The 18481-nt window shown below is 49.1% G+C and overlaps 1 protein-coding gene across 2 annotated transcripts in view; it reads left to right on the top strand.

Moving 5' to 3' along the window:
- Positions 1-18481, top strand: part of ATP1A3 (ATPase Na+/K+ transporting subunit alpha 3) — a 30318-nt gene that overhangs the window by 4039 nt on the left and 7798 nt on the right. Inside the window, exons 2-14 of one of the 2 annotated variants that reach the window (XM_007532916.3) lie at positions 1792-1917; positions 2012-2071; positions 2195-2398; positions 2799-2912; positions 3031-3165; positions 3586-3703; positions 3807-4075; positions 8005-8203; positions 8592-8701; positions 8773-8907; positions 16408-16600; positions 17173-17348; positions 17437-17573. In XM_007532916.3, coding sequence (XP_007532978.1) covers positions 1792-1917; positions 2012-2071; positions 2195-2398; positions 2799-2912; positions 3031-3165; positions 3586-3703; positions 3807-4075; positions 8005-8203; positions 8592-8701; positions 8773-8907; positions 16408-16600; positions 17173-17348; positions 17437-17573 — 1976 coding nt within the window. The remainder of the gene's footprint in view (positions 1-1791; positions 1918-2011; positions 2072-2194; positions 2399-2798; positions 2913-3030; positions 3166-3585; positions 3704-3806; positions 4076-8004; positions 8204-8591; positions 8702-8772; positions 8908-16407; positions 16601-17172; positions 17349-17436; positions 17574-18481) is intronic. The other variant, XM_007532917.3, reaches the window with a different exon arrangement.

The following is an 18481-nucleotide window of genomic DNA, read 5'->3' on the forward strand; positions in this document are numbered from 1 at the left end:
GTCTGCAGGTGTCTGTCTTTCTCTCCCCTTCTCTGTCTTCCCCTCCTCTCTCCATTTCTCTCTGTCCTATCCAACAACAAGGACAGCAATAATAACAACAACAATAATAACTACAACAACAATAAAACAAGGGTAACAAAAGGGAAAATAAATTTAAAAGAAAAAAAAAATCAGAGAAGCAGACTCTGCCAGACCCAGGGAGAGAATTTGAGAGATAGAGACATACACTGTAGGTGGCAGAGAGACGTAAAGAGCCAGAGGTTGGGCCAGGAAGATAGCATAATGGTTATGCAAAGATAATTCTTATGTTTGAGGCTCTGAGCTCCTAGGTTCAATCCCCAGCACCACTATAAGCCAGAGCTGAGTAGTGCTCTGCTAAAATAATTATTTAATTTAATTAAATAATAAAAAGTAATAAAAGAGTCGAAATTCAAAAGGCGATAGGATCAGGGGGAGACAGACATAAAGACACTGTAGAGACAGCACACAGAGGAGGTAGAGGCAGATATACACAAGGATGCAAAGTCTGGGAGAAATGGAAAGTGAGAGAGAGAGAAAGAGACAGAAAATGTAACAACAGGGGGCGGAGTGGTGGCGCACCTGGTTGAGCACACATGTTACAATGCACAAGAACCCAGGTTCAAACCCCCCAGCCCCCATCTACAGGGGAAAAGCTTTGCAAGTGGTGGAGCAGGGCTGCAGGTATCTCTCTGTTGTCTCTCTCCCTCTTTATCTCCTCCTTGCCTCTTGATTTCTGGCTGTGTTTATTTAATAAACAAAGATAATAAAAAATAAATAAAATGGAACAATAAGACAGAGAAGCATTAACAGAGACCTGAGAGACAGATTAAGAGCGAAAGAGGTTGCCCACTGCCCAGGAGGTAGCTCAGTGAGTGCAATACATGCTTGCAAACCTAGGCCTCTCAAGGGTCTGTCCCCCAGCACCATACATGGCCAGAGCACTGCTCTGGTCTCTCGCTCTCTCCCTATCATTAAAACGAATAAGCTTAGGGTGGGGAGATAGCTCGCCTAGTAGAGAACACACTTTACCATGCTCAAGGACCCAGTTTTGGGCCTCTGATCAGTTCTCAAGCCTGAGGCTCTGGGTTCCCAGATTCAATGCCCTGAACTATCTATCTTTCACCACTGACAGTACTCTGGTACTAAAAAAACAAACAAACAAACAAACAAAAAAACACCAGACACAGAGGACCAACAAGATAGCTCGTTGTGTGGAAGGATGCCTGCTCTGTCATGGCTGAGAACCGGTTCGGAGCCCCCAGTGCTAGTATTTTGGCACTGGGAAAGGCTTTAGGGCTATGGCCTTTGGATCTTTCTCTATATATCTGAAAAAGAAAAAAAGAAAATGCAGAGGGGCTGGCAAAATAGCTCACTTGGATAGTGCATTGCTTTACCATGTGCACCACCCAGATTTGAGCCCAGCCCCCACTGCACTGAGGGAAGCTTCAGTGCTATGATCTCTTGCACTCTTTCTCTGTCTCACTGCCTCTCTGTCTCTTAAGAAAGCAGGGGTGGGGGAAGGAGAGAGAGAGAACAAAAGAAAAGAAAGCACAAAAAACCCAAGATCCTGCAGGAGGGAGGCCCGTGAGCTGGGCACTGAGTAGATGCACAGCCCTTCCTAGAGGGCCTGTTCAAGATCAGGACAGGGACCCAGAGAGCACACCCAGGAGGGAGACGGGGAGGCACGGGAAGCTCCAAGACAGCCCCTGGCCAGGGTGCGAGCAGGGCGCGGAGGGCTGGCGTTGCCCTGTCACCCCTTCTTGCCCGCAGTCTGGTGGCTCTGACAGCTATCGTGTCGCCACCTCGCAGGACAAAAAAGATGACAAGAGCTCGCCCAAGAAGAGCAAGGCCGCCAAGAGCCGGGATATGGACGACCTCAAGAAGGAGGTGGCAATGGTAAGTCCCGCCCTCTCCCCCCCACCCCCACCCCCAGGGGCCTCCAGGTGCAGGTCCCAGCTCATCTGCTTACCCCCAAATTATTGTTCCCTAGACAGAGCACAAGATGTCGGTGGAAGAGGTCTGCAGGAAATACAACACAGACTGTGTGCAGGTGCGGGAGAGGAAGGAGGGGCTGGGGGACCCTTGGGTCTGAAGGAGGAGGAGTTGGTAACGGGAGTCTCTGGGTGCCTTTGGGTGCTCATACATGGTTCTCTGTGGGCCTTGTGGTCCCCAGGGTCTGACTCACAGCAAAGCTCAGGAGATCCTGGCCCGGGATGGGCCCAACGCACTCACACCCCCACCCACCACCCCGGAATGGGTCAAGTTCTGTCGTCAGCTCTTTGGAGGCTTCTCCATCCTGCTGTGGATTGGCGCCATCCTCTGTTTCCTGGCCTACGGCATCCAGGCGGGTACCGAAGACGACCCCTCTGGTGACAACGTGAGTGTCTCCCACCCTGCCCTGTGCAAGGAAGCCCACGCTTTTCCCCCATTCCTTTGGCTTTTCAAAGCCCACCCTCCTCTTCCTTCTTGTTTTTTTTAAATTTTTTTTTTTTGTCATCACTCAGTAGAAATGCAGAGAGGGAGAGTAAAGATTGCTTTGGCCTTTCTGGGCCTGCTATCCTCTCTGCAGACAGACAGGCACACAAAACAGAGAACTGGACAGATATAGAGACTCTAGTGCAGACAAGGAGACAGACCCTCAAATGGACACAACCCTGGGGTCAGACTCACAAGTACACATTTCATCAGCTCAAAATTCCCTCCCCCAAATCCCACAAATTTGGGTGGGGCCAGTGGGAGCAGTCCCATGTGAGCACTGACCCCAAGTTCCCCCACAGCTATACCTAGGCATCGTGCTGGCTGCTGTGGTCATCATCACCGGCTGCTTCTCATACTACCAGGAGGCCAAGAGTTCCAAGATCATGGAGTCCTTCAAGAACATGGTTCCCCAGGTGAGAGGGGCCTGGGAAGTGGCCAGATGGGACTGGACAGGCAGGCAGGGGGCCATGTCAAGTGACCACAGGCCGAAGGACAGGGAGATGACTCTCCTTCATCCCTCCCTCACCCCAGCAAGCCCTGGTCATCCGGGAAGGTGAGAAGATGCAGGTGAACGCTGAGGAGGTGGTGGTTGGAGACCTGGTAGAGATCAAGGGCGGAGACCGAGTCCCAGCTGACCTGCGCATCATCTCAGCCCACGGCTGCAAGGTGGGCCTGAGTGGCCGGGCGTCTAAGCCCCCAGACCCAGGGGTCTAGGCCCCCAGTCCCTCTTCTCTTAAACTCAGGGCTCCAGATATAGTCCCTCCTCCCTCTGATCCAAGTGTCCCCCAGCTCCTCCTCTCTCAGACTCAGGGTCCAGACCTCTAGTCCTTTCTCCCTCACACCCAGGAGTCTTACAACCCCTCCTTCCTCAGACCCTGGGTTCCAGGCCACCAGCTTCAGTTTCTCTCAGACCTTGGCAAGAAGCTTATGCCCCCTTCTCCTTCAAAAGCCAACCCTCTGACCTCCCAGACTAGCCATGACCCCCAGCAATACCGTCACCCAGCCCCCTATGGACAAACATGCCCCTCCACCCACCGCTGCCCCAGGTTGGGTGCTGAGCTCCTTCTCTCGCACCCCCCACCCCAGGTGGACAACTCCTCCCTGACCGGCGAATCAGAGCCCCAGACCCGATCTCCTGATTGCACCCATGACAACCCCCTGGAGACTCGGAACATCACTTTCTTCTCTACCAACTGCGTGGAAGGTGAGGCGAGGTGCCGTGAGGGGAGGCAGAACGTGCCCCCCACCCCATGGGAAGTGCAGCTGGAACCTGGCCCTCAATGAGCCCAACCCCTCTGCCCCCACAGGTACAGCTCGGGGCGTGGTGGTGGCCACGGGTGACCGCACCGTCATGGGCCGCATCGCCACACTGGCCTCGGGGCTGGAGGTGGGCAAGACGCCCATCGCCATCGAGATTGAACACTTCATCCAGCTTATCACCGGTGTGGCCGTCTTCTTGGGCGTCTCCTTCTTCATCCTCTCCCTCATCCTTGGCTACAGCTGGCTGGAGGCCGTCATCTTCCTCATCGGCATCATCGTGGCCAATGTACCAGAGGGCCTGCTGGCCACTGTCACCGTAAGGCCCAGACTCCCAGCTCTGAGGGCGAAGGGCCCTACATGCCCAGAAATGGAGGGGGAGTACACCAGACTCCCATGTCTGAGGTGGGAGGATCTCAGGGTCTGACAGCGGTGGACCCCAAGCCCCGCATATCTGAGAGGGGTGGTCCCCATGTCCTCTGTTCTGAGCAGGGCAGGGACTAGAGCCTGAATTGCAAGGCTCTTGATAAGGTAACATGGGTACCAAGAGCTAGACCTCCTGCATCTTTAATGATGGGGATCCTGGGGCTCAAAGTACCCCATGTTAACAAAATAAGTGTCTGGAAATACGGGGGGCAGGGCAGCACACATGATCACACACTGAGTGGGCAAACAGAACACCCCCATGTGAGTTACACCCAGATCAAGTTCTCCAGAAGCCCCGCTCAAGACCTCATTCTGTCCCTGCCCCACCCCCGTCATCCTATCTTGGCTTCTAACAGCACAGAATAATTTTGCCGTTTTCTTACTTCATGTAAGAATTCTTGTTTCTGCCTATTTTCTGCTGAACATTTTGTTTTAGAGTTTCATCCACGCTGTGACAGGCTTGTTCTTGTATTCCATCTTTTAAAAAAGATATTTAATTTATTTACTTAAAAATCTCTTAGGGGGTCGGGCGGTAACGCAGCGGGTTAAGTGCACATGCGAAGCAGGACTGGCATAAGGATCCTGGTTCGAGCCCCTGGCTTCCCACCTGCAGAGGAGTCGCTTCACAGACAGTGAAGCAGGTCTGCAGGTGTCTGTCCTTCTCTCCTCCTCTCTGTCTTCCCCTCCTTTTCTCAATTTCTCTCTGTCCTATCCAACAACAACAACAACAACAATAACAACAACAAGGGCAGCAAAATGGGGGGAAAATGGCCTCTGCAGTGGATTCGTCCTGAACCCCAGCAGAGGCAAAAAACAAACAAACAACCTTTTATTTATTTATTTTAATGAGAGAGCTACAAGAGGGTGTGGGAGCCTCTGCTCTGCTGTGACTGTGACTTATGGTGGTGTTGGGGGTTTAACCTGCTACCTCAGAACCTCAGGCATGAGAGTCTTCTGTACAACCATTATGATATCTCTCCAACCCATATTCCACCTTTTAAAAAAGTATTAAATAATGAGAGAGATGTGATGCTGGGGATCAAACCTGAGACTTCATGCTTGACAGTCCAGTGCTTTATCCAGAGCGCCACTCCTGGACATGGATTCCATCTTTCATTCCGCAATTAATTCCTCCCTCTGCTGTTACTGGACATTTGGACTGCCGTCACTTTAGGACTATCATATTGATCTTTGTGTTTTGCATAGCTGGGGCATGTGTGATTTTACTGCTCCTGGGCTACTTTTTTTTTTTTGCTGGAACCCCAGCATCAGAACAGCTAATAGTGCCGTGTACTTCCCACGTGGTGCTGGGAATCGAACCTGGGCCACGTGCATAACTAGGCACGTGCTCTACCTAGCCAGCTAGCCTCCTGGCCCTGCTTCTGCCTCTTTTTGGCTCAACATCATTTTTTAGAACTGCATCCTTACTGTCAACTATTAATCCCCCTAATAAAAGAGAGAAATAGCAAAAAAAAAAAAAAAAAAAAAAACCATGAAGTTACAGGCAGCAGTTGTCTATTCTTTTTCCCCTCCATCCCATTCTCCTCCTCGTTCTTTTTCTTCCCCCCCTCCTTATCCGTCTCCCTCTCCTTTTTTTTTTTTTTTTTTTTTTTTTTTAATATTTTACTTATTTTATTTTTGAGAGAGAGAAACACCAGAGCACTGCTCAGCTCTGGCTTATGGTGGTGTGGGGGATTGAACCTGGGACTTTGGGGCCTCAGGCATGAGAGTCTCTTTGCATAACCATGATGCTATCTACCCTCCGCCCTCCTTCTTTTTAACCAGCTCTGGCTTACACTTTATGGTAGTACTGGGAATTGAACCTAGAAACTTTGGTGCCTCAGATCCGAGAATCTTTTTGCATGATTACCCTGCTGTTTCCCCAGAGCAGTTACCTGTCTGTTCCTGGGTTGCACTTTTCTTCTTTTCCTTCTTACTTTTGTATTTCTTTTATATTTATTTATTTATTCCCTTTTTGTTACCCTTGTTGTTTTATTGTTGTAGTTATTATTGTTGTTGTTATTGATGTCGTCGTTGTTGGATAGGACAGAGAGAAATGGAGAGAGGAGGGGAAGACAGAGAGGGGGAGAGAAAGACAGACACCTGCAGACCTGCTTCACCGCCTGTGAAGCGACTCCCCTGCAGGTGGGGAGCTGGGGGCTCGAACCGGGATCCTTACGCCGGTCCTTGCGCTTTGCGCCATGTGCGCTTAACCTGCTGAGCTACTACTCACTCCCACTTTTTTAAAAAAAAATAATAAATACCAGGGCTATGGGGTTGTTGTTGTTATTATTATTTTAGCAGAACACTGCTCAGCTCTGGTTTATGATGGTGTAGGGGATTGAACTTGGAACCTTAGAATCTCAGGCATGAAAGCTCTTTTCTATAGCCATTATGCTATCTCCCCGTCTGCTACCAGGGTTAAGGCTGATACTCAGTGCCTACGTGAATCCAGCACTCCTGGCAGCCATTTCCCTTTTTTATATTTATTTGTTAGGACAGAAAGAAATGAAAAGGGGAGAGGGGCAGGCGGTGGCGCACCTGATTGAGCACACATACTACAGTGCACGAGGACCCAGGTTCAAGCCCCTGGTCTCCACCTGCAGGGGGAAAGCTTCACAAGTGGTGAAGCAGGGCTGCAGGTGTCTCTCTGTCTCTTTCCCTCTCCCAATTCCCCATCCCCTCTCAATTTCTCTCTGCCTTTTTTAAAATAACTTAAAGTTTTTTAAAAATAACTTAAAAAAAAAAGAAATAACTGAAAAAGGGAGGGGAAGATAGAGACAAAGAGAGAGAAACCTGCTGCCCTGCTCCTGAAGCTTTCCCCCTGCAAGTGGCGAACTGGGCTTCAACATGGTAAAGTGTGAATTCAACCAGGTGCACTGCCGCCCAGCACATTCCACTTTTTTCTTTTTTTTTTTTTTCTTTTTTGCCACCAGGGTTATCACTGGGGCTTGATGCCTGCACTATGGATCCACTGACCCCAGAGGCCAGGTTTTCCTTTATTTATTTATGTATTTATTTTTGCATCCAGGGTTATCACTGGGGCTCAGTGCCTGCACTATGAATCCACTGCTATTTTATATTAAATAGCCACTGAAGGTTATTTTTCCCATTTTGTTGCCCTTGTTGTGGTTGTTATTGTGTTGCTGTTGGATAGGACAGAGAGAAATCGAGAGAGAGAAAGATAGACACCTACAGACCTGCTTCACTGCTTGTGAAGCGACCCTCTGCAGGTGGGGAGCTGGGGGCTTGAACCAGGATCCTTACGAGGTCCTTGTGCCAGTCCTAGCACTTTGCACCATGTGCACTTAACCTGCTGTGCTACCGCCCAGCCCCCTATTTGTTTATTTTTATTTGATGGGAAAGAGAAATTGGGGTGAGAGAGATGGAGGGAGGGAGGGAGAGAGAGAGACAGACAGACGGACAGACAGACAGACCTGCAACCCTGCTTCACTGCTCGTAAAGCTCCTCCCCCCCCCCCCACAGCAGGTGGATACCCAGGGCTTGAACTGGACTCCTTTCATGTGGTAATGTGTGCCTTCAACTGAGCGCACTGCCGCCCAGTCCCTGTGTTCCACCTTTTCTGCCACAATTTATTTCTCCTGCTGCTGCTAGTGCTGCTTTTAAATGTGGCTGCTGTGAGCACAGGGGCACATGTCCTGAGCACTCTGAACCCATTTCTGTGGGTCTATGTGGGTGGAAGTTCTGGGTCCCAACAGGATTGTGTCACAGTCCTTATGGGGCTTTCTGGGCCGGGCAGTTGGGGTGTCTGCTGCCCACCCCACCTGTGACCTGTCTGACTTCACCCCCCCACCCCCAAAGGTGTGTCTGACGCTGACAGCCAAGCGCATGGCACGCAAGAACTGCCTGGTGAAGAACCTGGAGGCTGTTGAGACCCTGGGCTCCACGTCCACCATCTGCTCTGACAAGACAGGCACCCTCACCCAGAACCGTATGACTGTCGCCCACATGTGGTTCGACAACCAGATCCATGAGGCTGACACCACTGAGGATCAGTCAGGTGAGGGTGGGTTCCCCGAGATGGATGAGGGACCCGAAGGTGGCTCAGCCAGATGAGTACGCACGTCACTATGCTCGAAGATCCGGGTTTGAGCCCCTACTTCCCATTTGCATGGGGTGGGTTGGCGATGCTTCATGAGCATTGAAGCAAGTCTGCAGGTGTCTCTCTGTCTTCATCTCTGTCTCCCTCTCCTCTCTCAATTTCCCTCTGTCCTCTCTAATAAAATAGAAAGAAACAAGGAAAAAAGCTAGGAAGGAAGGAAGGAAAGCCTGCTAAGAGCTGTTGATTCGTAGCACAGGCACTGACACCCCAGTGATTACCCTGGTGGCAAAAAAAAAGAGGGTAGGGGACAAGGTATCCCAGCCGTGACAGGGCCTCCCTTGTTCAGGAACCTCCTTTGACAAGAGTTCACACACCTGGGTGGCCCTGTCCCACATCGCTGGGCTCTGCAACCGTGCTGTCTTCAAGGGCGGCCAGGACAACATCCCCGTGCTCAAGGTGGGTCCCTCTGGCCTTGACCCTGTTGGCGTCCCCCCCCCCACCCCACTCTGACAGCCCTGTCCCCACAGAGGGATGTGGCTGGCGACGCCTCCGAGTCTGCCCTGCTCAAGTGCATCGAGCTGTCCTCTGGCTCCGTGAAACTGATGCGAGAACGCAACAAAAAAGTGGCCGAGATCCCCTTCAACTCCACCAACAAATACCAGGTACCCTGGGCTCTCTGGGACAAGTGGCCAAAGCCTCAGTCTCACTGGGACACCCTTAAAATGGTCCTTTCTGCACCACTACTCTCTAGCTTTGGCCAGATAACCTACACACACACACACACACACGCACACACGCACACACACAGCCTCAGTTTCCCCATCTATCAGGTGGGAATTACAGAGTCCTGAAGTCTGGAAGTACAGAGACTGGAGGGAGAATAAGATCTTTGTTGGGGAGCAGGCAGAGACTGGATATCTCCCTACCTCAGAGAGAAGAAGTGGTCACGGTGGCACATCACCATGCTCAAGGACCCAGGTTCTAGCCCCCACTCCCCACCTGCTGGGGGGAAGCTTCATGAGCAGTGAAGCAGGGTTACAGGTGTCTCTTTTTCTTTCTAAGAGTCTTTTTATTATCTTTATTTATTATTGGATAGAGACGGCCAGAAATTGAGAGGAAGGGGAGATAGAGAAGAGAGAGACAGAGAGACACCTGCAGCCTTGCTCTACCACTTGTAAAGCTTTCCCCCTGCAGGTGGGGACTGTTGGCTTGAACCCGGATCCTTGCGCATTATAAGATGTGCACTCAACCAGGTGCACCACCAGGTGTCTCTTTTTATTTATTTATTTATTTATTTATTTATTTATTTATTTATTCCCTTTTGTTGCGCTTGCTGTTTTATTGTTGTAGTCATTATTGATGTCGTTGTTGGACAGGATAGAAAGAGGGGAAGACAGAGAGGGGGAGAGAAAGATAGACTCCTGCAGACCTGCTTCGCCGCTTGTGAAGCGACTCCCCTGCAGGTGGGGAGCCGGGGGCTCGAACCGGGATCCTTATGCCGACCTTGTGCTTTATGCCACCTGCGCTTAACCCACTGCGCTACCGCCCAACTCCCGGTGTCTCTTTTTCTATCTCTCCTCTATCTCTCCCTTCCCCTCTCAGTTTCTCTCTGTCCTGTCAAATAAATATAGAAAGCTAAAAAAAAATGAATGTTGAATTCATAGTGCCAGCCAGCACCAAGTCCCAACAATAACCCTTCTGAAAAAAGAAAAAAAAACTGGTCACACACCACTCACTCTTTCATTCATTCAGCAATATATATATTATATTATATTATATTATATTATATTATATTATATTTATTATATTAATTATATTATATTATTTTTGCTTCCAGAGTTATTACTGGGGCTCAGTGTCTGCACTATGAATCCACTGCTCCTGGAGGCCATTTTTTCCCTTTTGTTGCCCTTGTTGTTTTTATTATTATTATTACTATTGTCATTGCTATCATTGTTGTTGGATAGGACAGAGAGAAATCGAAAGAGGAAGGGAAGACAGAGAGGGGAGAGAAAGACAGACACCAGCAGACCTGCTTCACTGCTTGTGAGGTGACCCCCGCTGTAGGTGGGGAGCCAGGGGCTTGAACCGGGGTCCTTGTGTCAGTCCTTTCCCTTTGCGCCATGTGTGTTTAACCCGCGGTGCTACCACCCAGCCCCCTATTTATTTATTTGTTATAAAGATTTATTTAGGGCTTGGGAGACAGCATGGTAGTTATACAAAGAGGTCCCAGGTTCAGTCCCCAGCACCACCGTAAGTCATAGCTGAGCAGTGCTCTGGTAAAAGTAAATAAAATAAATAAATAAATAAATAAATAAATAAATAAATACACACTGATTACTAGTGGGGGGGATAGATAGAAATAAGAGAACACAAACCAGAGCATCAGTCCAGCACATTCGATGCTGGAAACTCAAGGCCTCGTGTTTTAGAGTGCAATGCTTTTCTCCACTGCACCACTTCCTGGATCACTTTTATTCATTTTAAAGATATATCTTTATAAAATATATATTTATATGTAAACATATATATTTATATATTAAAACTATATATTTTGGATATATGTGTGTAAATAATTTATTCATAATTCCTAGAGCACTGCTCTGCTCTGGCTTAGGATGGTGCTGGGGACTGAACCTGGGACTTTTGGTCCTTCAGGCACAAGAGGCTCTTTGCATAACCACTATGCTACTTCCTCAACCCAAATTTTTGTATTTTGTGAGAGAGAACCAGAGCATTATTCTGGCATGTGGAGTCAAACTTGTGACTTTACACTTGAAAGTCAGACACTGTACCCACTGCATCACCCTGCTAGGCTGCTCAGCTGTATTTTTAAATATTGGGGGTGGGGGGAACAGAGAGAGTTCACCAGGTAGAGTGACTGCACTGCTGTGTATGTTCAAGCCCCTGTACCACATGGGAGGTATAGCACTGGAGGAAGCTCCCTCTCTCTTTTTACCTGCTGAGCCAACCTTCCCAGCCACCAAACTTTGTTTCTGAGCTGCCACCACTTGTCAGGGAATCTCTCTTGGGATGTAACAGCCAAGTGAAGAAGATAGTGATAACAAGGATAGATGGGCTACAGCTCTTGGGCAGAGTGGTCCCAGATTGGGCACAGCATGTGCAAAGGCCCTGAGGCAGGACTGTGTCCTTGTGTCTGAACAAGTCAGGCAGCCAGTGGGCCGCCAGAGCAGTGAGCCCGGGAGTGTGGCCAGAGATAAGGGTTTGCACTCTATGCAGAGTCCCATGCAAAGAACCTGAACGTGGTAGGTCAGGGAGTGTGAGCTGCAGCAAGGCTCTGAGCAGAGAAGAGACGGAATCTCACATGCTTTTATTTATTTTAAGGCCAACAAGATAGTGCCACTGTTTTGACATGCATGCGATCCAGGTTCAAGCCTGGCTGTCACCACACTGAGGAAGCTTTGGTGCTGTGGTCTTTTTCTTTTCTTTCCATCTATCTATCTTTCTGGGGGAAAAAAAATACCAGCCCAAATTTGGCTGAAATCCCAGTGATGACAATGAAAAGATTTATTTTATTTCATATGGAATAGAGAGAACTCAGAAATCACTCCTGGATGAGGTACCAGGGATGGAGCCAGGAGCATCAGACATGCAAGTCCTGCACTCGGCCAACTGAGCTGTTTTCCTAGCGGCAACCTACTTTTCCTTCCTTTCATTTTATTTATTTATTTTTTGTTGGCCTTGTTCTTATTATTATTGTTATCATTGCTGTTGTTGTTGTTGGATAGAGAGAAATCGAGAGAGATGGGGAAGACAGAGAGGAGGAGAGAAAGATAGACACCTGTAGACCTGCGTCATCACTTGTGAAACGACCCCCCACCCCCTGCAGGTGGGGAGCCCAGGGATCCTTGCAGGATTGAACCAGGATCCTTGCTCCGATCCTTGTGCCAGTCCTTGTGCTTTGCACCACGTGCGCTTAACCCACTGTGCTACTACCCCACCCCCTAGTTTTATTTTAATGAGAGAGAGAGAGAGAGAGACCAAAGCACTGCTCATCTCTGGATTATGGCTCCGTGGGGGATTGAACCTGGGATGTTGGAGCCTCAGTCATACAAGTCTTTCTGCATCACCATTATGCTGTTTCCCCCCACTCAGCAACCTCCATATTTTTCAGTCATCTCTACTAAACTGTGATTCACCTGCCACATAGCACCCACTTGGAATGTATAATTCACTAGTCCTGGCATACTCACAGATAGATGGAGTCAATTTTAGAACATTCTTTATCACCTCCTGGAGACACTCCACACTCCTTCACTATTATGTCCTCCTCCCTCATCTGACCAGACTCTAAGTAACCTCCTACCTGCTTTCTCTCTTCTTATTTATTTATTTATTTTCCCTTTTGTTGCCCTTGTTTTTCATTGTTGTTGTAGTTATTGATGTCGTCATTGTTGGATAGGACAGAGAGAAATGGAGAGAGGAGGGGAAGACAGCGAGGGGGAGAGAAAGATAGACACCTGCGGACCTGCTTCACCACCTGTGAAGCGACTCCCCTGCAGGTGGGGAGCCGAGGGCTCGAACCGGGATCCTTAAGCCGGTCCTTGTGCTTTGCACCACGTGCACTTAACCCACTGCGCTACTGCTTTCTCTCTTATTCTCTATTTCTCACAAAGCTCTGTGGATCTCCCTAACTGTGGACATGTCATAGAAATGGAATCACGTGGGGGCTGAGACATGGCCCACCCAGTACAGTGCACACTTTACCATGCATAAGAACCCAGGTTTGAGCCCCCAGCCATATTGGAATACTACACACGAGTAGGAGAGCTTCATAAGTAGAGAAGCAGTCTTGTGGTGTGAGGAGTGGTGGGCTCATTTAGGTCCTAAACCTCAGTTAAGTCTTAGCAGAAAAAGAAAGAAAAATACAAGGAGGCAAGTGTTGACCCACTTGGTTAAGCACACATATTACCATGCATAAGGACCTGGGTTCAAGCCCCGGGTCCCCACCTGCAGGGGGAAGCTTCATGAGCAGTAAAGCAGTGCTGCAGGTGTCTCTCTGTCTCTCCCTCTGTATCTCCCCCCTCTCCTCTTAATTTCTCTCTGTTCTGTTGAATAAAAATAAGGGGGGGAATGGCCACCAGTAGCAGTGGATTTGAAGTGCAGGCACCAACCCCATTGATAACCCCTGGAGGAAAAAAGAAAAAAAAAAAAAAAGAGGGTAAAAAGGAAAGAAAGAGGGTGGAGGAGATAGCATAATGTTTATGCAAACAGATACTCATGCCTGAGGCTCCAACATCCTAGGTTCAGTTCCCCCCACTACCATAAACCAGAACCGAGTAGTGCCCTGGAAGAAAGGAAGAAAAGAAGGGGATCATGCAACAAGTGCCTTTTAAAAAATTATGTATTTGTGGTCCGGGAGGTGGTGCAGTGGATAAAGCATTGGATTCTCAAGCATGAGGTCCAGAGTTCAATCCCTGGCAGCACATGTACCAGAGTGATGTCTGGTTCTTTCTCTCTCTCCTGTATTAATGAATAAATAAATTAAATATTTTTTAATTATGTATTTATTGCCATCAGGGTTATTGCTGGGGTTCTGTGCCTGCACCATGATGTCACCAATTCTAGCAGCCATTATTTCCTTTTTTTTTTTTTAACTTTTATTTATTTACTATTGGGTAGAGAGAGATAAATTGAGAGGGGTGGGAGGAGAGAGAGCGAAAGAGACAGATACCTGCAGCCCACTTCACCACTCGTGAAGCTTTCTCACTGTAGGTGGGACCAGGGCTTGAACCCAGGGTCTGTGCACTATAATGTGAGCCACTGCCTGGCCCTCTCTCCTTCTTTCTGTATTGGAGAGCTGGAGAGGAAGTGAGAAAGAAAGATACCTGCAGCAGGAGTCAGGCGGTAGTGCACATGGCGAAGCGCAAGGATGGGTGTAAGGATCCCAGTTTGAGCCCCTGGCTCCCCACCTGCAGGGGAGTCGCTTCACAGGCGGTGAAGCAGGTCTGCAGGTGTCTATTTTTCTCTCCCCCTCTCTGTCTTCCCCTCCTCTCTCCATTTCTCACTGTCCTATCCAACAACAACAGTAATGACAACAATAATAATGACAACAAGGGTGATAACAAGGGCAACAAAACAGGAAAAATAGCTTCCAGGGGCAGTGGATTCGTAGTGCAGGCACTGAGCTCCAGCAATAACCCTGGAGGCAAAATAAAATAAAATAAAATAGAAAGACACCTGCAGGGTGGGGGAGACAGCATAATGGTTACGCAGTCTCTCCTGCCTGAGGCTCCTAAATCCCAGGTTCAATTCCTTGCACCACCATAAACCACAGCTGAGCAGCACTCTGGTAGTTCTCTCTCTCTCTCTCTTTCTGAATCTCTCTCTCAATAAAATAAAATAAAATAAAATAAATAAAATTAATGAAAGACACCTGCACCACTGCTCCATCATTCGTAAAGCAGGTGGGGATCAGGGACTTGAACCCCAGTCCTCATGCAGACCAGATGCACCATGGCCCCCTGTAACACATGCCTGGTTTGTGTCTGATTTCTTTCACTCAGCCTCATGTACTCAGGGTTCACCCTCACTGCAGCCTGGGTCAGAAGCTCATTCCCGTTGTCTTGGGTGGACAGCACTGCACTGCATGCCTGGCTCTACATGCACTTAGCAATCATCTGTGGTGGACACCTGGGTCTCTCAGGTTACTGTGAACAATTCTGTGAAGGTTCGAGTACTTAATTCTGTGTAGCTTCTGCCTACTCTTTCTGGAATTAGAGAGGCTAGAGAGGGTGAGGGTAGATAGCATAATGACTATACAGAGACACTCTCATGCCTGAGTCCAGAGTCCCAGGTTCAGTCCCATGCACCACTATAAACCAGAGCAGTGCTCTGGTAAAAATGAAGTAAAATGAAATAATGATAATAAATTAAATTTAAAGAAGAAGAAGAATTAAGAAGAAACTAGGGAGGCTGCTCAGCAGTAAAGCACCTTGTGTTCCTGAGGCCCTGGAAGCCACCTCAGGCAGCACAGGAGAGCAGCAGAGGTGAAGTGAGCACTTCTGTGTGGAGAGCACAGCAGTACTTTTCTCTCTGGTCTCTGTATCTCACTCTCTTATAACAAATTTTTAAAAGTTGGCCCAAGGATATAGCTCAGCATCAGAGCACCAGCCTTGCATGCCTGAGTCCTCAGAGGTCCCAGGTTCAATCCTGGCATTGCCTTATGCCAGAGCTAAGCAGTGTTCCTCCCCACTCATAAAGTAGATAAGTCGGGAGTCGGGTGGTAGCGCCGCAGGTTAAGCGCAGGTGGCACGAAGCGCAAGGACTGGCCTAAAGCGTTAGGATCCCGGTTCAAGCCCCCAGCTCCCCACTTGCAGGGGAGTTGCTTCACAGGTGGTGAAGCACGTCTGCAGGTGTCTTATCTTTTCTCTCCCCGTCTCTGTCTTCCCCTCCTCTCTCCATTTTTCTCTGTCCCATCCAACAACGACAATAACAATAATAACTACAACAATACAAATAAACAACAAGGGCAACAAAAGGGAATAAATAAATAAATATTTTTTAAAAGTAGGTAAGTCAGGAGGCCAAATGGTGGCACACCTAGTTAAGTGTACACATTATAGTGAAGAAGGACCTGGGTTTAATCCCTGGGTCACCATGAGTAGGGAAGCAGTACTGCAGGTGTCTTTCTCTCTCTCCCTCCCCCTTTCCTCTCAATTTCTCTCTCTGTCTCTATGCAAAATAAATAAACAAAATTAAAAAGAAAAAAAGGTAAGACAGACTTAGTATAGTCAAGGTTAAGAATAAATAAATCTGCAATGTGTATAGTAGTAAAAAAAAAAAAATGGGCCAGGTGGTGGTGCACATGGTTAAGTGCACATGTTTATAGTGCACAAGGACCGGGTTCGAGCCCCTGGTCCTCACCTGCACGGGGAAAACTTCACGAACAATGATGCAGTGCTACAGGTGTCTCTCTGTCTCTCTCCATCTCTGTATCGCCTGCCCCTCTTGATTTCTGGCTCTCTCTATTCAAATAATAAAGATAATAATTTTTTTTAAAAATACCTTCTGGGAGGGGCTTTGGGAAGTTTGGTTGTGCTCTGTCCTGGTCCCCCAGGCTGTGAGTGGGTACTGGGTGGTCCCCCCAGCTACCTGCAGGCAACCTTCAGGTTCCTGCAAGCCCTCTTCTCTGTCCACAGCTGTCCATCCACGAGACTGAGGACCCCAATGATAACCGCTACCTGCTGGTGATGAAGGGGGCCCCTGAGCGCATCCTGGACCGTTGCTCCACCATCCTGCTGCAGGGCAAGGAGCAGCCACTGGACGAGGAGATGAAGGAGGCCTTCCAGAACGCCTACCTGGAGCTCGGTGGCCTGGGCGAGCGTGTGCTTGGTGGGGACCTCGGGCATGGTTGGGCTGGGGGGCAGGGAGGGTCAGTGGCCCAGAGCATGGCTCAGAATAGGGGGAGGAGGAGGGGAGCTCTCGGAATACACTGAGAAGGGATGAGTGAATGAGTGAGTGAGTGAATGGATGAGTGAATATATGAGTGAGTACATGAATAAAATAAGTGGATGAATAAATGAGTGATGAACGAATAGATGAGTAAGTGAGCAAATGAGTGAATGAATACATGAGCAGATGAATAAATGAATGAACAAATAAGCAAGTGAGTAAATGAGTGGGTGAATGAGTAAGCAAGTGAATGAATGAATGAACAAATGAATAAGCAAGTGACTGAATGAATAAATGAGTGGGTGAATGAATGAATGAATGAATGAGCATGTGAGTGAATAAATGAGTGGATGAATGAATGAGAGGGGAAGGCATCATTAGGAAATGAGTGCTGCCTTACCAGCAGACTGAGAGGGAGACCAGTTCCAGGCACCCCCAGGTGGGTGGGCAGGGAGCGGTAGGGCCTGTGCTGTGGGGCTGGAGCCTCAGGCCGTGCGGGTCCCTGTCCCCAGGCTTCTGCCACTACTACCTGCCCGAGGAGCAGTTCCCCAAGGGCTTTGCCTTCGACTGCGACGACGTGAACTTCACCACAGACAACCTCTGCTTTGTGGGCCTCATGTCCATGATCGATCCACCCCGAGCTGCCGTCCCTGATGCTGTGGGCAAGTGCCGAAGTGCGGGCATCAAGGTGCGGCCTGCCCCCCCACCCCAAGGGAGGCATTATGGTACCCCAGGGGCCAGCAGAAAGCCTGGACCGGCTCCACATAATTCCACAGGTCATCATGGTCACCGGTGATCACCCCATCACAGCCAAGGCCATTGCCAAGGGTGTGGGCATCATCTCTGAGGGCAATGAAACCGTGGAAGACATTGCTGCCCGGCTCAACATCCCTGTCAGCCAGGTCAACCCCCGGTGAGCCCCCTTAGCCCCCATCAGGCCTCCTCAGATGGAGCCAAGGTCCCGCTCCTCCGCTGTCAGTTATCACAGTGGACACTGGCATCCACCTTGCCACTCGAGGGCTGTGTGACCCCAGCAAGTCACTTAGCCTCTCTGAATCCATTTCTGCCTCTTAAAATAGGCTCCCTGGAAGGATTCCATGAGCTTTAAGGTCCCTTCATTCCCACCCGCCTTTATGTCTTTGTCTGTTCTGACTACCTCCCCCCACCCTACCCCATCTTCATGTGTCTTTGGATCTATGTCCTTTTCCTGCGTGTCCATATGAACTTGTCCCAGGGTCCTTCTGTTGAAGCAGGGGAGAGGTTACCTGGGTCCTTCCCCAGCCTCCCTCCAGTTTGGGTTCCTCACAGAAGGAATTCATCTTGAAAGAACTGCAAAATAACACTTGTGGTTGGTATGTAGAGTCCTTTCTTTCATTAAGTTATGAGGTAGGAATAGTGCAGAAGTGAAGAGAAAGCTTGGGGGATATGGTCCCAAGGGCCTGGGAAGATTCCAAAAAGGCCTCTCCATGTGAATGTCCCCTCCTCTTTAACCCTGTACATGTCACACCTGGGCCCGCTGAAGTTGACAAAGCTCCTCCCACAGTGAGCAAAGGCATCCTTTGTACCCAAGTTACTACTTTCCATGTGTGTGCTATTCTTGTGCTCCATTTCCCAAGTGTGTAAACAGTGGTACAGCAGAGTGTCTGTGTTCTCAACTCTTCCTGTCTATTCTCTGACTTCATCACTTTCTGAGGCTTTCCTCTCTCACCCCCGTGTGTCTTTCAGAGCTCAGTCCTCTGCCTCACCTGTCTGTGAGTCTGATCTACCTGGTTCTCTGTCCACCTGTGGCCCTGTGGCCCTGTGGCCCTCTCCTGACCTCCT

Source organism: Erinaceus europaeus, chromosome 2, assembly GCF_950295315.1.
Source record: "Erinaceus europaeus chromosome 2, mEriEur2.1, whole genome shotgun sequence".
Lineage (NCBI taxonomy): Eukaryota > Metazoa > Chordata > Mammalia > Eulipotyphla > Erinaceidae > Erinaceus > Erinaceus europaeus.